At 36.2% G+C, this 23,526-nt stretch overlaps 4 protein-coding genes across 5 annotated transcripts in view; 2 read left to right on the top strand and 2 right to left on the bottom strand.

The window, feature by feature from the left end:
- The window catches only part of LOC108578119 (coronin-2B-like), a 19,109-nt gene extending 17,261 nt beyond the window's left edge, over positions 1-1,848 (top strand). The window contains 5 exon segments of the mRNA XM_017941386.1: positions 1-33; positions 104-313; positions 383-500; positions 588-814; positions 942-1,848. The exon segment at positions 1-33 is cut by the window's left edge and continues 19 nt beyond it. Coding sequence (XP_017796875.1) covers positions 1-33; positions 104-313; positions 383-500; positions 588-814; positions 942-1,130 — 777 coding nt within the window. The 3' untranslated portion in view covers positions 1,131-1,848.
- Positions 1,849-4,735: 2,887 nt separating this feature from the next.
- On the bottom strand, positions 4,736-6,773 carry LOC108578403. Its single transcript, XM_017941726.1, has 4 exons — positions 6,620-6,773; positions 5,823-5,978; positions 5,247-5,393; positions 4,736-4,947 (listed from the first exon to the last, which is right to left on the bottom strand). Exons 1-4 carry the CDS (start codon positions 6,684-6,686, stop codon positions 4,736-4,738), a joined length of 582 nt encoding a protein of 193 aa, XP_017797215.1. The 5' UTR covers positions 6,687-6,773.
- A 783-nt stretch (positions 6,774-7,556) lies between these two features.
- Positions 7,557-13,016, bottom strand: LOC108578312 (cytosolic carboxypeptidase-like protein 5). The gene is made up of 10 exons (XM_017941618.1): positions 12,634-13,016; positions 12,265-12,557; positions 11,850-12,188; positions 11,488-11,759; positions 11,268-11,415; positions 11,004-11,100; positions 10,629-10,929; positions 10,348-10,555; positions 10,103-10,264; positions 7,557-8,265 (listed from the first exon to the last, which is right to left on the bottom strand). Exons 1-10 carry the CDS (start codon positions 12,746-12,748, stop codon positions 7,579-7,581), a joined length of 2,622 nt encoding a protein of 873 aa, XP_017797107.1. The 5' UTR covers positions 12,749-13,016; the 3' UTR covers positions 7,557-7,578.
- An 8,459-nt stretch (positions 13,017-21,475) lies between these two features.
- Positions 21,476-23,526, top strand: part of LOC108578435 (glutamine--fructose-6-phosphate aminotransferase [isomerizing] 2-like) — a 10,881-nt gene continuing 8,830 nt past the window's right edge. For both annotated transcript variants that reach the window (XM_017941778.1, XM_017941777.1), the window contains exon 1: positions 21,476-21,587. In XM_017941778.1, the coding sequence (XP_017797267.1) occupies positions 21,578-21,587 (10 nt within the window). In that variant the 5' untranslated portion in view covers positions 21,476-21,577. The remainder of the gene's footprint in view (positions 21,588-23,526) is intronic.

Raw genomic sequence — 23,526 nt, 5'->3', positions numbered from 1 at the left:
AACGACACCAATATGGTGTACTTGGCTGGCAAGGTAAAGAAGTATATTCAAAACCTGTTAATTTTTCGTCGATGAAATATTCATTGGATTAATTTAACACCAGGGTGACGGTAACATCCGATACTACGAAGTGGTGAACGAAGCTCCATGGATGCACTACCTGAGCCAATTCATCTCTGGAAATCCGCAAAGAGGATTAGGCGTGATGCCTAAGAGAGGCATCACCACCTCAATATGCGAGGTGTTTAGATTCTATAAGTTACACGCGACACGTGGAATGTGCGAGCCGATAGCAATGATAGTTCCTCGAAAGGTGAATTTATTAAAGTTCGACAAGTCAAAGTGAACGAACACGATTTACAGGGTACTTTCACTTTTCTAGAGTGACCAATTCCAAGAGGACCTGTATCCTGACACCATTGGCACTTGTCCAGCTTTATCGGCCAGGGATTGGATCAGCGGTATGAACAGTCCACCGGTACTAATTTCACTGAAAACCGGTACGATCGTTGAACTTTTCACCTTATCGGATGATTTTTTTCTTATTCTTTGCTGTTACTTAATTTCGTCGTTTTAAATGTTAACAGGTGGCAGTATTACCACGCACAAACCTCGCGTTTACAAACCACCTCAACTTCCACCGACCACTGACTTGAATAATAAAAAGAAATTCGCCTTTTTGTCTACCGAGACTGTGCCAGATTACAGGCCAATCGAGTTTCACGATATGTCAGAGAAAAGTCAGAAAACCTCTAGCAATCAGAGCACCAAGTTCCAGCAGTTGCAACAAAAATTTGGCAATGCTGTCTTACAGGTATTACTTTTAGTAGTTCTAAGGAATTTTTGTGAAATTTGCAGACAAGTTCTGAGCTTGTTTAGTTGGAGAATATCTTGCATAATGTGTGAAGACTTTTATAAATAATTATCCATGTATTTTCTAGAAAAATATCATTTCTACGAACGATAATAAAGTCTTGGAAACGGTGGACATTCCTAACAACGAGGCTGAACTGAGATTAGCGTTCGCTCGTCAGACAGACGAGCTAAGATTGGTGCGAAGACAGCTCACGAATAGTCAGCTACGTGTGAAAGAGCTCGAGGAGCAGATTCGTAAGCTCCAACGTCAGTAAACCCCTGTTCAGGATCCTTAACGTATGCTTCAAAATAAAATTCCTTGTAGCTTTGTTGCTAGTTGTACGAGAAACATGGTACTTAAAGAAACAATTAACGCGTACGTGTATTGTTAATGGCAATATAAAAATGCCTAGGCTTTCGACAAGAACAAGAAAAGAAAAGAAAAAAAAAAAAAGAAGTTTGCACAAAAAGAGATGGTGCAGAAGAATCATCGATGGTGTTCGAATAACTTTATAAACCGGAAAAAACTTATGCTGGCTGTATACTGAATATATTAACGCAGCTACACGTTTTATCTAGCGTATCCTGTGAACGATATACGATGCATTTTTACAGCATTTCTCGTCTCTCTCTATGCGTTATCTTCTCTATTCGCAAATGCTCGCGTGACGATCTCGTATCGTCGTGAGAACGCAAAGAAAAAAGAAAAAAAAAAAGGAACACGCAACAATGAAGCAACAATAATTTAGTCAATTTCTTTAGAATGCAGTTCGAAAGATATTCTACTGTAGAGAAGCTGAACAAAAAAAAAAGATGAACAAATGTGATTTACACTATTGCCTTCACTATACAGACGAGTTTTTGTCTATATAAAATGTTGATATTTCTCCAAGATACAATTTTAACGAATTTTCTACACTGTCCACTTCTGTGATCACTTTTTGGAATTCATTTCTCCACACTTGCACTCAAGGAAATGCGTGTGTACACGTTACCGACTGTTCCAACTTCTCCTTTTCCTCTTGATTTTCATTTGAATCTTTTTTGTTTGCCGTGTGTGAAACTATAACGAGAAGGAGAAAGATCAGCTTGATATAAAGACGTAAAACTTGGACGAAGTATTAAAAATGTTCAGTACATGAAGAATCGTACCTGTCTTGTGCGTACGCACGATTATCGTATGCAATTCGTTCTATTATAGAATTGTCGTACATAGAGTGATAGATAAATGCAGAGATATTTAGGAGTTGTCGAGAGAATATTATGGACGCAATAAAAAAGAAAGAAAAAAGGAAAGAAAAGAAACGAACATCTATTTGGAGACTCGAAAATAGCACAAGATGCAAGGACTAATAACGACTAATAATTAAAATTAAGATATCCTGGAAATGAGATTGCAAACAAATCGTTCGATGCATTTCTCTTTGTAATATTTGTCCTATTGATCTTTCGTTCAAATGAATTTTTTTTTTTTTTTTTTGAACAATTTTAACGATATTTATTCTTTTATTTTTTACACGAACCTGACGATCGTTCATTTCTCGATGTTCATAGTCGATTATACATACGTTTACGAATTCCGTTACTAATGGCTGTACATTAATTTATCTGTTTATTTAAAGAAAAACAAAAAAAAAAAATCAACTACCAATGTGTTCGATTTCGTATACGTTTCGCTTTTTGTTTCGTACATAAGATGTAAACGACGGTGTAGCTAGCTTATTAACATTTAAGCTACCTTGTATTTGTCAAGTGTATTGATATCACTGCCACAGTTCACACTGCCATGTCAATAGTGGCAATATAATTTTTTTAGCAAACGCATGGCAGTGACGATATATTTATTATACACTAACCGATTAGTTTTCAAAAATTAGGCTGAAACTTCTTTTATACGGTTAAGCATATAATCACGTACTATACGTGCATAATAACGAAGACTTCATTAATAAGAAGAAAAAAGAAATAAAGGAAAAGGTGATTGAGATGAGCATTGATTAAAAAGAAAAAAAACAAAGAAAAGAAAGACAAACAAAAGGAATGAATTATCATACACCGATCGTTCCGGAGGGAAAGATGATACTGTAACAAACTTTTATTCACTTCTATTTATAATTATTCTATGTATATTATATATACGCTGATAAATATGTGTGTGTCAAATTATACATTTCTAGGACCAACAAACCGGGGAAATTGTTAGCTAACAAGAAAATTCTATTACTGCTTGATAGCGATCAGATTGAGTAACGGTTTATATACACTGTTTATACATATACATATATGTATTTTTCATACGATATAATATAGTTGTAAAACTTCGAGCGATAAAAGATATAAAAAAGAAAAAAGTGAAAGAACGAAAAGAATACTTAAGTGAATATTACTAACAGTAACTTATACGTGTAATATGCTTGTGTTCAATGCGCATCAATTATTGTAAAAAAAAAAAAAAAAAAGAACAAGAGACAAAGAATTAAAAACGGAAAGCATCATAATCGTTATTGAACTTTTCAAACGATGATGAACGTTTCTTTCACTCTATGTTTCTTTTAATATTGAACACAACCATACGTGCAAACAGAAATCATTGATAAAATTCTGTTACCAGGTATAACACAGTAGACAATGTATTGCGTTAGAAGTGAAGTATCGTAATATTATTGATATTATGCTCGATATTAGTCTGTGTGTGCATTATTTTCGTTTCACGACCATAAACTTCTATACGATGATAGAAATGCTTGCGTGAAAGTGTGCATTATTTCCGAAATTTCCATCATGGCGGCCGCGCTTGCCAGAAGTAAACATCGGTTTCGCAGTCTTATATAACTTTGTATTGCTCGATATAGTGATTTTTGCTTAACGACCTCTGACGAACGTGTATCGTCGTATCGAAGAGTGCTATCCTATGTAAACACGGTTCACTGTCTAAAACACGGATATACCAAAGAACGTGCAAGTACCTTAAACACGGATTATCGTCGTGAGACAATTTATTATCAACAGTTGATCGACTAATCATAATTATATTTATACGCGGAGAAATGAGTACGTATCTGTAACACGAGTGGGGATCTCGTTCGTGAATAAAGAACAAAGTATTCGATCGCATTTGTATTCTCTTCTGATCCATACAAAGCATCCTTCGGTGTTTTTTCCCCCTTCTTTTTATTTAATCGTACAATTGATCGTGTCTCGAATGTTTAAAAACAAAAATAAAGAAAAAAACGCAACAGGTTTGTATCTACATTGTTCAGAGAGTATAGAGAGATTGAAAAGTTTGTACAAAAATATAGAAAAAATGAGTAGTATAAATCTGTGTTAAATTAATAAAAAAATAATTGTATATAAGTACACAAGTTTAACAGTTGCGCACGAATGGAGACTTAGAGTAATCAGAATTCGGCTTAAGGAATGGATTAACTTAACAGTAAATTCTAAATGATACAGATCTTTTGTGCTACGCAAAATACGATTATTTTAATTAAATATAAGCGTATTTGCAATGATAAAAATGTAAAAAAAATATTAAATCTACAACGACGTACATTAAGCCTAAATATATGTCCTAAATTGTATAAAGAAATTTGTATACGTGTTATAAAATGTGTTAACATCATAATTATTTTTGGTAACTACTAACTAGTACCTTTGTTTGATATTTTGCTAGAAAAAGAACAAGGCACGTTGGTGTCATTCTATTAAAATAAATCGAGTGCAAATTGTTCTCACAAAATATATCGAAGATTAGCATTCACATCACTTCGTATTAACTCATCAAGGACGGATTAATGTTATTCTTTACAAAACTAATTTTACATTCATTCACAACATGTAAAACGTGCTCTTAAAAATATTTTTCGTTTGATAAAAGTATCTACCTTTCGAAGAATAATTTATAAACTACTAATAATCCAACTGGTATCATCCACGTGATCGTTGGTTTAAAGATGGCCGCCGGATTGCATCCGTCTCCGGTGCAAGTGTAGATGCAAGTTCGATAAGTCAGCTTGTCACCCTGTTGACTCACGTAATCGCAATAGTTCCCCAAATCCAACGACGAACAAGATCGTTTTGTACCTATTCCACCTATTTTAACATATAGATAACGATTTTTCGATTTTCCCTTTTTAATTAATTTCTATCGATTGTTGCTTCACACACACACAACGCACAAAGAAGTAACAAGTAATCGCATGACAGATGAGAGATGTTAAAGAAGCAGTGTGATGAAAATAAAGCAGCATGCGGTGTACTAATCTTTCTAATTTTTATGCAATTTTCATTTACATTTCGATCAAAACTTTAAAGAATCTTCATATAACACAAACAAAAAAGCTCTACTAGTGCACACTCGACAATGAGAACACCCAAAACAATGTATGAACCTCCAAATCGTCCCATGGATTTGATGCAATACTGTGCATCGTATACATGATTGCAGTTCGCCGGTTGTAAGGTACTTAAAACCAGATTGCTGTCTCCACAACTCATTTCCTCTTCTGATGTGCATTGGTAGCAATCCAGACTAGTCGCTTAATCGATTGAAAAAGTATCGATTAAAGCGTTTGTTATCGTACGTGTGCAATTCATGGATTTATTTAACATTAGAATTTGCCATTATGTACACTGATTTACCCAGCACATTTTCTAATATGAAACGACAATATTTTTACTGCACATGTCCTATTTTCACTATACATTGAATAACAAAAGAGTAATGATTTGTCGTTACACATTGAATGTTAATCGTCATCCCTATATGCAAACTGTTAGTTCCCTAAAAACCAAGTCGAACCGAGATGATTATCGATCGTGCATTGATAGCTTCCACATGCTTCGATGAATCGACACGAAGATGCCACTATATGATGTAAGGTTAGTTTTTCTTTCGAAAGTGTTAAATTTCGTATCAAATTCCCCTTTTCCGTGATATGTAACCTGAACAGCCGATATTGTTTTACCCTCGAATCTGCCTATATGCTTCACACAGTACTGCGCCCCGAAAACAGCATCGCAAGGTTGCGGTTCAATATCGATGTCGCTCGAAAGAAATTCGTTGCATTGGAAGGGATGCGAATTGCTTGTGCTGTTGCATTGATAGCATCGTAAACTGTGGACTAAAGGAAAAGAAAAAAAAAAAGGAGGGAGGGAATTTAATTTATTCTTTTATTGGTGGGCTCATCGAATTAAATCGAAAGACGTTTTAAATTTTTATCGTATTATAACCTATAATACAACACAGAAGTATGTTTCCAGTAGCAGTTAGGGCCTGTAGTTATTTATTTATTTGAAATAAGGACAAAGTTCTATAGACTATGAGTATGCAAGAGTCAAAACAAGTACGATAATATACGAAGTGGAACGATACGAATTGTACGATTTGTCATCATAAGGAACATTTAGTTTCCATGAAAAATATAATTGGCCTACATAGCCTCTTATCGTATTGCGTGGAGCTTTCGATTCATATTTCTCTCAAGCAATGATTAACATATTTTGTAACGTTAATATGCAGTACGACTTTATTTTAAAGAGTATTTGTACGACGATACTTGTCGTTTTGTTTAAAAGTAAAATTAACTACTAACTTCAAACTGTCATTTAAAGATAAGTATTCAATTCAATCGATCCTCTTCCTTGATCCTTATAAATCTAAGTTCTATATTACTTAATATAAACAATATAAAGAATTACAAATGCCCCGCCCAAAGGACGCCACGATGTTCACATCTTGTATAGTTACGTGCATTAACCTTACCACTTTCGACGAAAAGCAAGAATGCCGCGAAAAGTGCATAATTTCTAATGCCGCCGATGGCGCCCATTTCGAAAGCTCTCTTCGTTCAGAATTACAGACGACACACTTTTATTGAACGTAACACAAAGTCTCTAAATGTTTTTTAGACACTAATTGCTTGAATAATCACAACCGTGCACAATAATAACCGTCGTTCGAGTTTACACTTAACGAAACAAGAGTCACGACGACGCGAAAGCGACTGACTTCGTAAGATGGAAGGGGATCTCGAATACCACGAGCTGTGCCCGAATTGTTCCGACTCCATCCGAAAATAGTCGAAACAATTTGACGTGATCTATAATCGATCCGTACTAATATTTCAACTTTTTATAATCATTTAATGTTTAAATAAGGTAAGAATATTACTAATGACAATTAAATTATATAGATTAGCGAATATTTATTTTTGATGCCTTTTATACATAGACGATATAACAGACTCTAAAATTTACACATAAAGGATGTACATACATATACGTATACGTATTCACAGTAGGAGAGATATACTATAATTTGAAATCAATTTGACATAATCTAAATAAAATCTGTAAATATCATTAAGAGTACTATTTTTCTGCCTAAACTAATATCATAACTTATATCACTCATGTAAATTGCTTATGTAATATAAACGTAACATCTTTAAATTTTACATTTCTAAAAGGCGAAAAAACATCATCTTTTAACAATACAGCAAATTACTTAATACTTTTTTTTATACGTGCTAATTAAATACCTTATGCAATTTTTATGCTTAGCATACGTAATTTTTTATATTTAAAGTATTTATTAAAAAAAAAAATCATAAAGCTGCAACTGATCGCTAAAGCATCACTTTTCTAAATACAGTGATATGCTTTACACGCTAATTTAGAATTTTTTTTTGCACTCTCGTTATTCGGTAAGTCTTCGATTAACTATACTATCTCTACTGACTTTTTCGACTTGGAAGACTTCGATTTGTTTTGTTCTATTTTATGACAATGCTTTTTAATTGCTTTTGAAGTTCCTCTTGCATTTGGCTTATTAGACAAGAGTATTGTTTTCGAGAGTGATTTTGTTGCCTCCGGTGAGTTGTTAGATGACTCTCCAACTTCCGGCCGCCCTTTATTCATTCTCGTGGAAACAATTTTCAATCTCTTCGCTCCGTGTTTCACGATTGCTGTTTCTTCGGAAGACAACGCCATTTTCGATAACTTATTTGTCGTCACTAGTTTTTTATTTACATACTGAATATCCCTTATTTGTACTTCCGAAGAATCGTTGATACATCCGAAGCAGGAATTTTTCAAACGATTTTCGGAAGACTTTAAAAATGATTTTACGACGTTCTTTGGCCCAATTATTGGAAGTTTTGAGCCGTTCTCAATATTACTGACACATTGACTTTTTAACGGTCTACGGGTTAAGGTTTGTCGAGGTTTTTTATTATTTTTTATTCTTTTTACTGCGGTATAAAGAGACGTGGTACGACGAATGATGCATGGTTTTTTAACGAGACTTGTGTCACTCTTCAACGAGTTCTTTGACCCAGAAGAGTTGCTTATTTGAGATTCAATGTCTTTTAAATTATATGAATCTGAGGGTATGATATTATTATCATCCTGTGAATAAAAGTGCATATAAGAAAATAAATACAATATAATAAACATTATACAATAAACAAATTTGTGAGAGAGAGATTGATTTCTTCTTACTTTCCTATAATTTTTTGTTCCAACATTCGTTATCACAATTAAAAAAGATAAGGTACACAAATTATACTTCTTATACACTGATAGGTTTGGAATAAAAACATTTAGTACTGTTGACAAAACAAAGACAGTTCATTCAGCATTTTCTTCTGACTGATTGTTGTAAACCTAATCCACATATTATTTTTGAACAAAATTTTTAATGTATTAGAAACACATAAATTGCATTACAATTGACATGGCACTGGGACTGGGGATTAGCAGGGATAAAATAAAAATAAGGTAAATAAATTATCGCTAAAAATACTGTAGATTTATTAAAACAATGGGACATGTATGTATATTCATGTGTGTGTACATATGTGTGTAGAACAGGATACATTATAAAATTTGTATACATGAATTTATACATAGCACTCCTTTCAATTGATAACAACATTTACACTTAAATAGTGGAAAGCATGACAATAAGTACTGTATAAATTCTTTTGTGCTTCTTAAATGAAGCTGCAGCATTTTTTTTCTTTCTCTTTAATACTAGTTTCATGTAATAGTACAACACACATTCATACTTATTTTTGTAATAGACACATGTACTTCGTATTTTTTTTAAACAGTTAAAAAGTATGTAAAACAGTCAATTTTATCACTGAATTATACAAACAATAAGGGAAAAATCTAAAAAATCCACAGTTATTGTCATTCATTTGGTTAATTACGGAGTAGAATCATTTTTTTGTTAAGTTCAATACTAATTTCTAATTTGAAAATCTGCACATCTTTCGCAAAAAGACTCCATCAGCCAAGAGATTTATGGTTCAATCGTCTAAACCGCTATGTTTTGTTTTCGCTAAAGAAATAGACATCATTAATTACACATGTGTGTATTTCCTAATATCACTCGCAACCGTGAAATAAGAAGTCAGTGCATGTGGTATTACTTTAAGTGCACTTATCTATTGTCATCAGAAGCATAGTGTATAAAAAATGATCCAAAGGATATAAAAAAAAAGGATGTATTTTTTGCTAAAAATATAAGCATTAGCATAGAGTATTTTATACTCTGTCAATTGGTTCTAATATAAAACAATCAAAAAATTGTACAGTCTTAAAAATTCATATATGTACTAAACTTTACATTATAAAAACACAATTAGGCAAGAAGAATATTTTATATACATTGTACGTTTTTGTTAATAAACGCAACTTTTAAACTGTAAAAAATTGCACTTTATACACACTTTGTAATTAATATAAATTACGTAATAACCTATAAAAAAGAGTAGACAAACAGTTTTTTCGTAAACCTTTATAGAAAAGTATACCAAATATTATTGTCATGCATACACATGTATTAGATGGAAGACCCATTAGTTCAACATAATAAAAATTTTACAAGATTTATATTAGTCGCATGTTTAAAAGTACTAAATACCTAATGCATTATCATCATAAAAATTTGTCATTTACAATATCATAATATTATAAAATCAGAATATATTTTTCCTATAATAACAAATTCATAATTTTGTTATTAAAATAAAATAATATACAATTTATATGTATACAAAATCTCTCTCCCACATTTTGAACCAGCAACGTAATGTGCAATTTATTTAGGCACTAATGTGTCTTGGTATTAATATATGAAAGCATACCAAGTTAATGGTATTATGAATTAAGAGAGTACACACTGTCTTATATTAACAGCTGAAAATTCACTTTCATTATTTACATCAAAATTTACCTTATGCAGAGTTTTGCCGTTTGGCGAAGAAAGACTGTTCACATATGCTAATTTTAAACATGATCTTACACCCCTCAAAGAGCGGTATTGGCTATTTGGCAGTCGACTATTAGGATTATTATTTGTAAGGTCAAGAATAGAAGGGCCTAATGCTGCTCCAACCTGTAAACACAGTCGAATAGATCATTTATGTCTGTTTATTCTAAAACAAAAGATATTGAATGAAATGTAGCGAAGTTTTTCACCGCTTCGAAAACCGCTGGGGTGTATTTTGGTGGAACAAACATAGAAGTTACAGGTTTGTTTACACCATCACGAACTCTTGCAGGTATTGTGTTTACAATACGTCCAGAATTGTAGTTACATTCGAGTGTATAACTACGTATAAGCCCAGTTAGTTTATATACAGCTACACGACCTGATCCTTCCCTTGACATACCATCTTTTTTATCTCTGCAAAAATATTCTTCACGTGAAATATAAGAGTCACGGTGACTTCCACTTTAACAGTGATAGCAAGACTTACATTATATACATATTTCTTTCTGTAAAATTGCACGAAGAAAAATGGAAGTTTGGATTGTTAATCGACATCAATTTTGGTAGAAGCATACACATTATTGTATCCTCTACGTTATCGAAATAATTTCCGTACATGAAAACACCCTTCTTCGAAGCATGACCATGAAAATCAATGTATAGGTATAAACCAGAATCCTCTTTTGGTAATTGTCCTATGCCAACAGCAGTATAAGTTTTTTTATCAGATTTAAGTTCTACAGAATTATTACTTTCTTCTGCTTTATTACACAGGCCTTCTCCACCACCTTCACATAACGTGAATAAATAAATATAAGAATTTTGCTGATCACGTTGAATAATTCAATTCTAAATATCATACCCTGAGGCATGTCATCCAAATTCGTTTTTGGTAACGCGCATTCCTGAAAAATTTCCGGTTGATCTTTATGTTTCTCATCTAAGGTCATAAGTGTTACCTATTATTAAAATAGTACGTTAGTGCTTATATTTTTTAATTATTTTTCTTTAATTATGGGAAAATTAGTACGTGTTAGTATTTGCGTGCAGAAGTATTGATTCTTGGAAAATTTTACATGTTCACAAAATATATAAAATGGTAAAAAAGTACGTTATTTATTATTACCTGTTGAAGTAATCTCGTCGTTGTATCGCGGACTATATTTGCAATTGCACAAGAAGAATCAATAATAGTTAAAGTATTTTCACCATTTCCTAAACACATATTTGATGTTTCATCCTCTTTTGGTAGCTGGTATGAGTAATGATAATACCTTGACAACAATTTTTTCCATGAATTTTTTTCATTAAAACATTGAAACAACAGAGGAATAATTCTTTCCTACCTAATCAATGTTCTTGCAGCATATATGGTTGGATGATCCTTTAAAGAAGGATTAAGATAAACCCTATTAAGATTTACTCCTCTGGTATCCATTCGATAGTGACCTCTGGCTACACCATCAGGATTGAGCATAGGTATCAATTTGAACACGTACAGGCGGCGGAGATGAGCTGCAATTTGATCCTCGCGATTTACAAGGAAGTTAAGGAAACCATTAAAAACAAAACTAGATGGTGTTTCTCCTGGATGGACCCTTGCACTAATAAAAATTACCTAAAAATTTCAAATTAGAGTACTACTTTTATATACATGAGTAACTTAAATGTTTTAACTTTTACATAAAATTTAAACTGAATTATGTACTTTTTTATCCCAAAATTTAAAAGGTCTTTCCTCATTTTTGTCAGGAAACATATTATTCAGTCTATCTTCTCTCTCTGTAGATATGTTATGAAATGAACTTATCGTTATTAAATCCATTCTTCTTCCCTCCAGTGATTTTATTGCACATTCTCTATGATAATAAACATCATCTGCAGATGTTATAGCTCTCTTTGATACTCTTGCTTCAACTCTTCTTAAATAATTTTGTAGATCATTATAAGAGAAAGGATAAGTGAATGCAAAATATGTCATGGCTTTAGGATTTTCAGGAATAGCATAAGTAAATGATAATGTAAAATCACTTCCTTTCTGATCCAGCTGAAATATTGTGAATTAATATAGAACCCTTGCAACAAAGAAGGCATTAATACACATAGAATATAAAAAAAATTACAGTGTAGGTAGGTCTATCACGAATTCGTTCCCAATGTAGATGACCAGGTACAATTTTAAAAACTGGACACATTCCTTGACTGAACATTTTAACTTGTTTATTCAGGTTTACTATATTAAATTTAACACATGCTCCTGGAGTACTAGCTTTAACACCAAAATAAAACCATGTTCTATTATTGTTTTGAAACTGTGTTCCATGACAATCATGTTTTGTCCACAAGTTAAACTCATAATCTGCTGTATCTTCTGAATTTGAGCTTTTGCATGATTTATTTTCTGATTCACATCCATCTAAATCAATTAAATATGGAATTATCTGTTATGTCCTAATGTATATGATAAAAAATGTAGGTCAAGGCAAAATTACCCTTTTCCAATATTTCTGGCTCTTTTACTAGTTCAACCCTTGATAAATTGGCTGAATCAAAGTTATTATAAAATGCAAAACCTCCACATGAAATATAGTCGCCCGGATTAGCCATAATGTGTCAAAAGGTTATAAGGTTGTCTGTAAAATACTTGTATGAAATGTTTCACGCGTCCGTAAAGAACATGATACTTTGAAAGGTATAAAAATTTGTATTATTTTTGTTCTCACTTTCTCTGATATTACGAGCAAATTTCTTCGTTTGTAGCGTTACTTTCATATTAAAAAAGTCATGTTTGACAGCTATCTCGAAATCGTTGCGATTTCTAGTTAGAACGCCCTTTATAGCAAGAAATAACTAATGCACTTTTCGAATTGAGATAAACACCTTTTTACATTTATTTTCACTTAAATGATATGCGATATGTTATATACGCGCAATATTCCCACCAATACCATTGTTGTACCTAATACAAACATGTTTACAACTTCATCATAGCATTCCATATATCGGACCGACCACTAATTGTGACAGAATGACGAGTGTCGCTATTTTTCAACTGTTTTAAATTCTTTTTGGCGTATTGAACGTAATGCTAATAAAATATGTATCCTCGTTTGTTAAAACACATTTAAGTTTAATACGGGAATTCGGTGAACTTTCCAAAATGTTACTTTACCGTGTAAAAGTCAAACCTACTGTCTCATTGCGTGTTACGTAACTTGGTTTTTTAAATATTTTTTAAATATTAGATATACCTGAGATGAAAGAAAATTGCCAAGAATACTGGAAATAATAACAGGCAGGTAGCACAATAAAAATTGATTGACAATCCAATTTATTCAAAAATATCTACACTTTGATACAATTGAATACTATTTGCAATAAAACTGTGCCAGTCATCGAATATATAGGAGGGCTTTCTATTAACAATTATTACTGTTGGCATAATTTGGCACAATACCCCAATTATTACGTACTCATTTCGACCCGTTAAATAATAAGGCGCGAACAGAAATACCCAATGAAATACCGTCGTCACGTGCCTCGCAAGTAATTGTGAACAACATTTTACATCATAGAAATGCTTTTTTTACAACTAATTACTTCCTGTCTTTTATCATATATAACAAGATCGATAACATTTCATAATAAGAATAAAAATGTTAGAAACGTTAGAACAGTGTTATCTAAATTATCAATGCGCAGATCAGACCTATCGACAGGTAGCGCACTCTATCTCCCGCACCGACAGTGTGGATAAGAATTAAGTCGCCAAGGGTCGATTCCAAACATTTCAGTGTTTCACATTCACTCCTGTAAAGTTTCAAACGTGTTTAATCTTCGACACTTTTAATACCATTACAATAATCAATTTAACAAAATAAAAAATCAATCGAAACGGCGACAATTTCATCGCACACGAACCGTAAGTGGCGACTACGCGAGTCGAAGTGTACGCATACGATATCGTTTTCCATTACGTTTTCCACCGGTGTACCTCATTCTTAATTCACGTTCGCCGATCTACGAGGGTCATTCGCATTCAGAAGTGTTTCTTGCGTGCCAGGGGTAGAAAAACCACGATTTTCCATCTCGTCGCCCATCCATCGAACCGCCAGTGTGGCAACGCACGTCAACGAGCAGACGATGCGCCCACTGTCAATGGCTCAGCCCGGCAGTGTTACGCACACGTACGAACCGGCTATAGATGTGATCGTACTCACACCCATACGAAATCTCGTATCATAAGAGGCAGGAACACGCAGTCCCTATGCTCAGACTGTACTTCTCAGTAGCTCAGAGCAACACGGAGCTGACCTGTGACATTCTGACTCTCTTTCCTCTTCGCGTCCAGTTTGACTAACTTACGTGGCGGGTACTAGACAACTTGAACCAACATGTGCGGTGAGTAAAACACTTTCTAAACAATGTATCGCATTTCCTTCTGATTTTCCATGCGAATCGCTGGTATTGGCGGACTGTTCGACCGAAAAATTTCAACGGTGAAAGCGTGAATCTGTATATATGTACCATCGGTGAAATGTCCAGCTGACAGATCATTCGGGCGTTTCGTCGTCGTGAAAACGCGCCACCGGCGCGGTCCTTCCTCCACGCTGGTCGATTCGACATCTGGCATGTCTAATTTTCGCGTTCGCCAAACTAAACGTCGCCCGTAGACGGCTGTGTCGCATTTAAAAGCTCGCCATGTTGCGCGCTCGTGAATTAAAGCTTGTTAAAGTTGTTTATACCAAGCACATGGTGGATCGGAACGGTCAGTTTTAACGTGAAATATTTCGCGCGTTTTGATGCTTTCGTTTCTGGGACAGAAGGAGGATACACACATCGCGTAATCATCTTTTAGAGAGTTTATATACATCGTTAAAGGAGAAATTCTCTCAGCTTCTCTATGAAAAATCTATAAAAAGAACGTGTTTTTAAAATTACGTTTCAATATTTGTAAAATTCTTGCGTCAAGATACGTACGTCTGTTGGATGTGTGACGTAAAATAGTGTATTTACGTTTGTCAAATGAGCGACCATTTTAAAGGTGAATTTGCATAAAATTTCTCTGATATACTATTTGCCCAACTTATTAACCAGTTTTAATTGATCGTTGGATTTTATTTTATTTGCATTAAATATCGATCTCAAGGCTGATAAAAAAAATTTCTCTTTCGATAAAAGAGAACGAACGTTCCGATAACATCGTACTTTATCGAACTATTACATACGAATGTTATAACAGTATAAACGATGCAGTAACTCGTTTCATTCGAACACTGTTCTTGGATAGTCGTTATCGTGCTCGATAGAGCAACTAGTTCGAAACGAGCAGGAGGGAAAACGGAAATGGGATATCGTAGGCTGGAATAATGAAAAATCTCTCGTATTAGCGAGCAAACAGATAAATTTCGGAGGGTTCTGATAAGCGTTTCGAGCGAGCCCCGCGTTGCATTGGCATTCACCTCGACGAGAGGGATTAACGGTTCACTTTTTTACTCGTGGCAACCTTGAGAATATCAATGTTTAATTTTCTTCCTTCCACAGTAAGTGAATGCGCGACACGACAAATAAACACAGCCACGAATGGAAAATTAGAGAAGATATCGTATATTTGGAATATCGTAAATTTGAAAAGAGAAAGCAGTACATACATGTGGAATGCGTAACTATACAGGGTGTTCCGAAAAAATGGTACTTTCTCCGTTAACAATTCCTCAGCGTTTTACCCGAGGCGAGGAAATATTTATTTTACTAAAAAATTCTACAAAACACGATTTACACTGAAATAAATTTAAAAAATTTCTTTATTTTTCGGTTTTGCGGTCTTCTGATGTAATTCGTATTGAAAGTGTTAGGAAAAGATAGTTCTAACCTACTCTATCTCGCTTTCGGTATTTCATATCGACGCTTAACTGCAACTATACGCATGTTAATCATAGTTCTCCGGTAGTGAACGCTTACAACATTGGAATTTACTTCCTCGAAGCGATGAAAGGAGTCGTTTCGACCCTATCGGAAATTTGTCACGGAGGACTGCTCGGTGGAGGGACGAAAAGTCACGACGTTACGAAAGCTTTTTGCGTCACTGTTCCAACCGTGTAATACGTTGTTTTTTGATCGTTCTGTTACCGCGGCGAAAGTCAAGCCGTCCGCGGTTCTACCGAGATAAATACGAACGAAAGGGAATTTCGACGTGATCCTATCTCGGTTGTAAAATTATTGATAAACAGCGTGCAACGTGAATCTTAATTGAGAGAAGAGAGAGAAACGAGCATTCTGATGCCGTGTTAATTGAAACTACACGTCGATATTTCATTTTCCGGCATTACCGCGCCATTTCTACAAATAGACTATAAGTTCGCCATCTCTATTTCGTATCAATATTCATGAGCCTTGCGTTTAACGCGTTATCGAGTCGCAGTAATCTTGCACCGGCAACTTCTTACCGGAATTTTCATCCTTGTCATTCTTCGTACTGTTGAAAACGTAAATAATATTAACACCATCAAATTTTCTAATTAATTTCAAAAATTCACATTTTCCCCTAATTTCTATTTTACAAATTCTCGAGTAATTTTTCGGTATGCGGTCGGTCTGCGATCTCAGATTTTCCCAAGACATCTTCATTTCTCCCTCAAATCCCGAGCAAATCACGTTTGAGCGCTCTGTATCCTACAGCGGCGTGTCTAAGACGCTTCATAGATCGTACTAATTGCAGAGGTTCGATTTAATTAGCAAGCCAGCTCGATACGCCGCAGGAACTCGAAGAGAAGGAGGAGTAGAGGAGGTCGGCTTCGCGTTAAGTTTCTAGTTGGAATCGGGTCGCGTGTGTATTTCGTACCCGGCTAATATCGTTCTCCCGGCACGAGCACGTTTTCCAGACACGCGCCACCATTTCCATTTTTCCCAGCGAACGATCCAAGGTGCGAGAGACGGTCGACGACCCCTCTGTTTACGTCCCGACGCATAATGTTCCCTCCGCGGAATACAATTTCCATATCCTTGCTTTGCACCTATTGGAAAGAACGAAAAGGGCAGTCGCGAGGTGTCTCTTCTCTGACGATCGTTCCGGGCATTACCACATCTCAACGACACATCTTGTTCGAAATGTCGACTCGGTTGGGTAACTGCTTGGAAATTAGTGGAAACGAGATGACGTTCGATCGATGAGTTAGCTTTCTTCAAATCGTCGATAGAGTCCCTTGGTGAAGAGGAGAGAAAGGAGAGACGATGGAGAAAGACCTTCTTCTTGATTGCGGAATAGCGAAATTATACTTGTTCGCCACTTTGTAGATACAGAGGCGCGGTTGTGTATACACCGTTGTGAAAGAGAAATGTAGTTATTAGTGAAATGTTCGATTTCTAATCAATTGCAGGTTGATCGACCGTGCGTTCAGAAGTTAGGAGTTTTCTTTTGTTTAGTTTTAGTAAATTAGTTTCAATTTGAGAGATGATACATTTGGCGCAACGAGGAGGAAATTTTTGGTTTTTCAGTGTTGGAGAATTTAAGGGTCAGCTTGAATTTAAAAAAAAAAAGGAAGAAAAACATAGAAAGCAACGAAGAGGAAATTTTTTGGAGAAATCAGTTGACGAGAAATGCTTGGAGAATTTTGTACACGTTCTACGACTCCCTAAATTATCATACTCTTATCTTCTTAGAGAGTATCCTGTGAAAACTTTCTTAGAATTCTGTACGCATAAACCTGGATTTCCCTGAAAGAAAGTTTCCCCGGAATTTCCAAAAGCCTACTCCAGTAACCGCAATGTCCTCTTAACCCTTTGCTGCGACATTCGATTAGTACCCTTTCACTGCGACGTTCGACTCTATCCACGTGCCATAAGTGCAAAATTGTTGTTATCACTGATTTACTAAATTAGTAACATGAGAAATGCAAGAAAAGTTGAGGATTGCTAAAGTGTCTTTGCTCTGAAATTACAGATATTGTAGAGTAGCTGGAGAAATGCAGCGAAAGGGATAAATTCCACAGAGTGACCCATTGTTTTCTCACTTCAAAATTAATTTTAATAATAACGAAATCTGAAAGAAAAATTTTGAAACGCAATAAAAACGAATTATTCAAGTTTTAAATGGTAAAGCAACTTATCAACTATTTTCTACATACACTACCGGCCAAAAGTTTGGAATCACTGAGCATTGCAATTTACCCAAAAATTTCCAGAAAAAAGTCAGCGACTTTGAGAATCTTTTATCATTCGATACGAGATAAATTGACAAATCTAGAATTGAAATAAACTTGAAATCTATAGAAAATTAGCAGCAGATTTAATATTGATGAAAAGTGGGAGGTGATTCGAAACTTTTGGCTGGTAGTGTACTTCTAACGTGAAAAATACCCAAAATGTAATTAACCCTGGCGCCGCGACAAATTTTTCACAAAATTTTCGTTTCATTTCAAAATTTGTTTCACCGAATCAACGTGGAAGAGCGCAGAGGAGAAAATTAAGGCCAAAAGACTCTAATAGCATAATGCTAACAAATGTTCAGAGCTCCTATAAGCGCCAATAGCAGTGAAATGGTTAAAAATCCCAAAAATGTATTCTCCTCAAAATGACCAAATAAAACGAACACAAAAACTCAATCACACCTGAAAACCGTTAAATTCTACAATCCAAAAACCTTCTCTCCTCCCATACAAAACAACACAACCGATTCTTCGCCAACAATCAATCCACGATTTCGTTTGATCACCGGCGGTGGTTACAAAACGAGCGTTTCAAAACTGCATTCCACCAAATTACGGAAGCATACAACACACGGCGCTCGTTACGTTCTAGCAGGTAACAGGACTAGCTTGAAGTGTTGCAACGGCAACGTGACTCAACCGGTGCTACCTAGTATCGCTTCTACAAAGTTCATCGAAAGTTTATCCGAAGCAAAACGGTCCCTTTTGCTCGGCTGGTTTACCCTTTCGTGGCTTCGCCGACTGCTCTCGTCAAACCGTACCTGCCTGCTTGTCTAACCGTACTGGGACTATCCTTGTCCCCGGGAGGCAACGGCGAAGTGTCGACGCGGTGCTACTCGCCACAACCAGCCGCCGCGAGTGAAAGTTCGCTCGTGGCGGACCTGACGCGACGTCGTGAGAGGGTGCAGGCGTTTTACGGGACGGTTACACGTGACATTTAGACGGTGACTTTCGTGCACAAGGTAGATAATACGCACACAAAGGTGTGGATACGTATGGAGAAGGAACGACAGTTCTGCCGTTCTCGGTATCCTCGAATTATACGGGACTGTGGCGCCGAGATCCTTTTGCACCAGACGCACACCAGTTTACATTTACCTTCCTCACGAAATTCAAACACACGGCCTCGTGAACAGAACCTGATTTTTGTTTACGTCCAGGGAATTCCAAGAGCAGAATCGGCGCTGACTTTTTCACGAAAATAACCAGTTGAAATTCCTCGAGCTCTCCCTCCGCTCTCCTCCGTTCTTCTCTTCTTCACACGCCTCTCTCCCTTTTATCCATTAACACCTTTTTTTTTTTCTTTCGCGTTCGTTTTAGGGGGTAAAAGGAAGAGTCGAAGAAGTGGAAGCTATGTTTTTTCATTTAGATTAGGAGTTTGATAATAGTCAGCTGAATGGAATGCTGCTGGTACATTGAGGGGAACTGGTTCATCTGGAGAATTGTTCATCCTGTGTAATGCTGTGTTAAGTCTGCTCTCATTGAAGTGTAAAGAATCAAAGTGAAAGTTACACTATTGCTCTATATTAAATTTTTTGCCATTTTTATATTCACTCTTTCTTCTCTCATTCAAGTGTAAAAAATCAAAGTGAAAGTTACACTATTGCTCTTTATTAAATTTTTTGTCATTTTTATATTCACTCTTTCTTCTCTCATTCAAGTGTAAAAAATCAAAGTGAAAGTTACACTATTGCTCTATATTAAATTTTTTGTCATTTTTATATTCACTCTTGATTCTCTCATTCAAGTGCAAGGATCAAAGTGAAAGTCACACTATTGCTCTGTATTAAATTTTTTATCATTTTTAATTTTGATAAATTTTGATATTCACTCTTTCTTCTCTCACTGAAATGTAAAACAAATCACCTTAAACGTTCCTTCGTACGAAGAAAGAAAAATCAGATTACAGAGGGTTAACAAAGATTTATTAAGCAAAGTTCCATTGCAAAATGCGCTTGTTGCAAATAGTTTTGCAACGGCGTCTAGCGTTAGAATTGATTCTTCGAGGTCGGCGCAACAGAAGAGTAGGTACGTGAAACTTAAGGTAAGATAGGGCAGCAAAGGAGAAAGATAAAGACGAAATGGTAACCGTTCCAATTCTGGCCAGAGTAAAAACCCTGACGAAAATTGTATCACGTATCTAAGAGAGAACACACGCTGTTCCTCAAGGTCTGTAGAAATCAAGAAGAGGATCATTTTGTACCGTTAAACACGATTACCAAAACGAACTTGTTACCCGATTTCTTGGGCCGATCGAATCGTTTCGTGTCAGTAGGTCGTCGAAGAAGACTCGAACAGCACGCAAGTGATCATTACAAATTCTGTTCGCGGGACATCAGACGCATCTGAATGAATTTTCAGTAAGTGGGTCCGAAGACGAAGCCGAACGTGACTCAGAAGAGTTGAAGTCACACCTCTCGAACATCGTCCATTTTTCCATGTTCGATGGAACAAAAATGTCTACGATTACCTAGAAATACTTGAAAGTGAATTCGAAAGAGGATTTCCCGCGAAAGACGCGATATTGCGCCCTCGATCTAAATTTATATCGAATCCTCTTTCGTCTCTTTATCGATCATTTTATCAATAGGGATTACATCGGTAGAAAAAAAAAAAAGACCAAGCAACTTCCGGTCGTCGTTCAACGATTCGAAGCTTATCAGCCGGGGAGTGCTGTAATTTATAAAAGAAAAACTTTACAATTTCATTCGAGTGATACGTTATCGATCATTGCTGCACGTCCTATTGTTTAATCGTTCTCTCTCTTTCCGTCGAAACGAAATTTGAAAAAGAAAGACTCGCGCGTTCGTTGAAGAAAATCGGCCTTGTGAGATAATTGGATTAGGTTTATCGCGATTGTCAATCTCTCTCTCCGTTCTCTGCAGCGATGTTACAAGACAGACACTCTTTTCTTTCCCCCCTTTTGCCCATTCCTCTCTCTCTCTGCTGAAATTTTTTCCAGTTGCACCCTTCCGCCGTTTAAAGATCGGACTATCTCAGAAAATTCACTTATCGCCGATTGCAGAGAGCAATCTAATCGTGACGTGATTGTTCCGATCCTCGTCGACCCGTTCGCCAATCTGAAAATCGAATTACACTCGCCGGTCGATGCATTGTACCGACTCGCCGCGGACTGGTACCGACTTTTCGTAAGTTCGTCCGACCAGTGGGGTTGGTTCTTCCACGTACGGTGATCCATTTGTCGTCGCTGTTCCCTCGTTCTCTGTGATCGATGATGGGCGGTAGGTTCTACAACGCCTCTAAACGTTCATCCTAATTACCTAAACAGTGACTTCATTTTTGTTTCTCATACATGCTTCACGTACGCGAAAGGGGGATCTCGATGATTTCTCCTCGACGATCGCTAACTGTACACGGTGATCGTTCGATTTCGAGTGAGCAGACGAAATTTGGAAGAGGTAGGACTGAATGAGTATGTTCCTGTTTATTTTGGAGAAGATAGTTTGTGCGATTGGTAGAGAATTGGTTCGATTGTTCGAAGAGGTGAAACGAGAATGTTCCCGTTTCGTTTCGAGACGTCGAAGATAGTTGAGAAATTGTCTAGTTTCGATGGATGTGACGTTAGAATTTCTTTGGAGAGGTGAAGAGAGGTAAATTGGGTTTAGTTTATTCGGGAGGTGTAAAGTGCAGGAGATTTACCGGTAGATACGTAGAAGTTTATCACGTCGAACTATAGACTAGCATAATGTCGGTATCGAGTTATTGTACGCGATGGTTATCGTCGGGGCTCGTCATGTCGTACACATCGGTTTTTCTATCAATTTAGATAAAGGAAATTCACTATAGGACCGATACTATTACATGCACTCGATAACGTGATCGATAAATCGTGTTCACTGATTCTTTCTTTTTCGCTTCTGAACGATCGAGTCTCACTCGTGATAAGTAATCGCCAGTGCTCTCGAGTGTTCGTTTCTGTTTACTTAAAATTGTAGTAATTTCCGCTAGGTTGTTTCATTCATTTAGAGCGAGAGGGAGATTACCGGTCTTTAAAGACCGGAAGTGTTTGTTGAATGTACTGTATAGGTTATTTTGTCATTTAGCCGTCTTTCGATTGTGTACCTGTGAGTGTGTTAAGTTAGTTTTAAGTTCGTCGAGTTGATCTTTGCAGAGGGGAAATTGGCGGGAAATTCGAATAATTTGAAATTTGCGATTGCACGCGTGTTAATATTCGTGGTGAATATTAATAAGCGGGATTATTAACCACGTCGGTGAAGAAATTGTCATGAATTCCTGTAAAATGAAATCTGAGGTTGCTAATCGTTCTGAATTTCATTCAGAGTGATCGCTCAAAATTTCTGAATTTTTTCGCTCGTAATTTAACGCTCGTGCAATTCTTCGAAAATTAAAAAAGGGAACAATTTTCTTGGTAAGTTACTATTTTTAATTCGCTCGAATTGAAGAAAAGAATAATTTCCATTCCTCCCCGAAGAAAGATGACGTTTAACATCGCGCGACTTGACTCGTTCAAGCTGAATCATCTCCCGCGATCTAAAATCGTTACTTATCAGTGATCAACGATTGCTAATATCCAGCTAAAACCCTGCCTAATCGACGCGGCGACAGTTGCGGACACGTGAAAAATCCGTCGGTGTACGAAAGCGGCGAAGTGAATCGCCTTGCCGTGAAATCCGAATCGCGAAAAACGATTATCGTGGTCGATCATTATCGACGCCTTTCTAAATCGAGGACGTCGTTCGTTTCAAACACGATACTCTTAAATTCCCGCGCTAAGACGACCGATAGAATTGCGCATTGACCGATCGAATCACGCGGATTGTGTTCGCGACGTAACGTTATACAATGTTGTCTACCCAATAAGTATACCGATACGGAGAATCGATCGAATATCGTTAAGTAAGCGTTGGTGAACAAAACAAAAGTAGCTACAAAAGAGAGAGAAAAGGGTTAACTATATAGAGAAGAACGACGTTCTAACGAGCATTTCGTCTGATCACACGTATGCAAAGCTTTCCCTTTCACCTGCGGGACCGTGTGTATCGTGAATTGTATATACCTGTTCTCTACCCGTGCACACGCCACTCCCACGTGTGTAGGTTTGTTCACGGGCGACGACTTTTTGCATTTTTGCAATGCCGCGGTGGACCTCGAACAGGACCGTGTATCGATACACGGATATTCTTAGGGTAGGCGGGGTGA

The sequence above is a fragment of the Habropoda laboriosa genome, unplaced genomic scaffold (assembly GCF_001263275.1).
Source record: "Habropoda laboriosa isolate 0110345459 unplaced genomic scaffold, ASM126327v1 scaffold5, whole genome shotgun sequence".
In the NCBI taxonomy this organism is placed as follows: domain Eukaryota; kingdom Metazoa; phylum Arthropoda; class Insecta; order Hymenoptera; family Apidae; genus Habropoda; species Habropoda laboriosa.
This window is presented reverse-complemented; position numbering and strand designations above follow the sequence as displayed.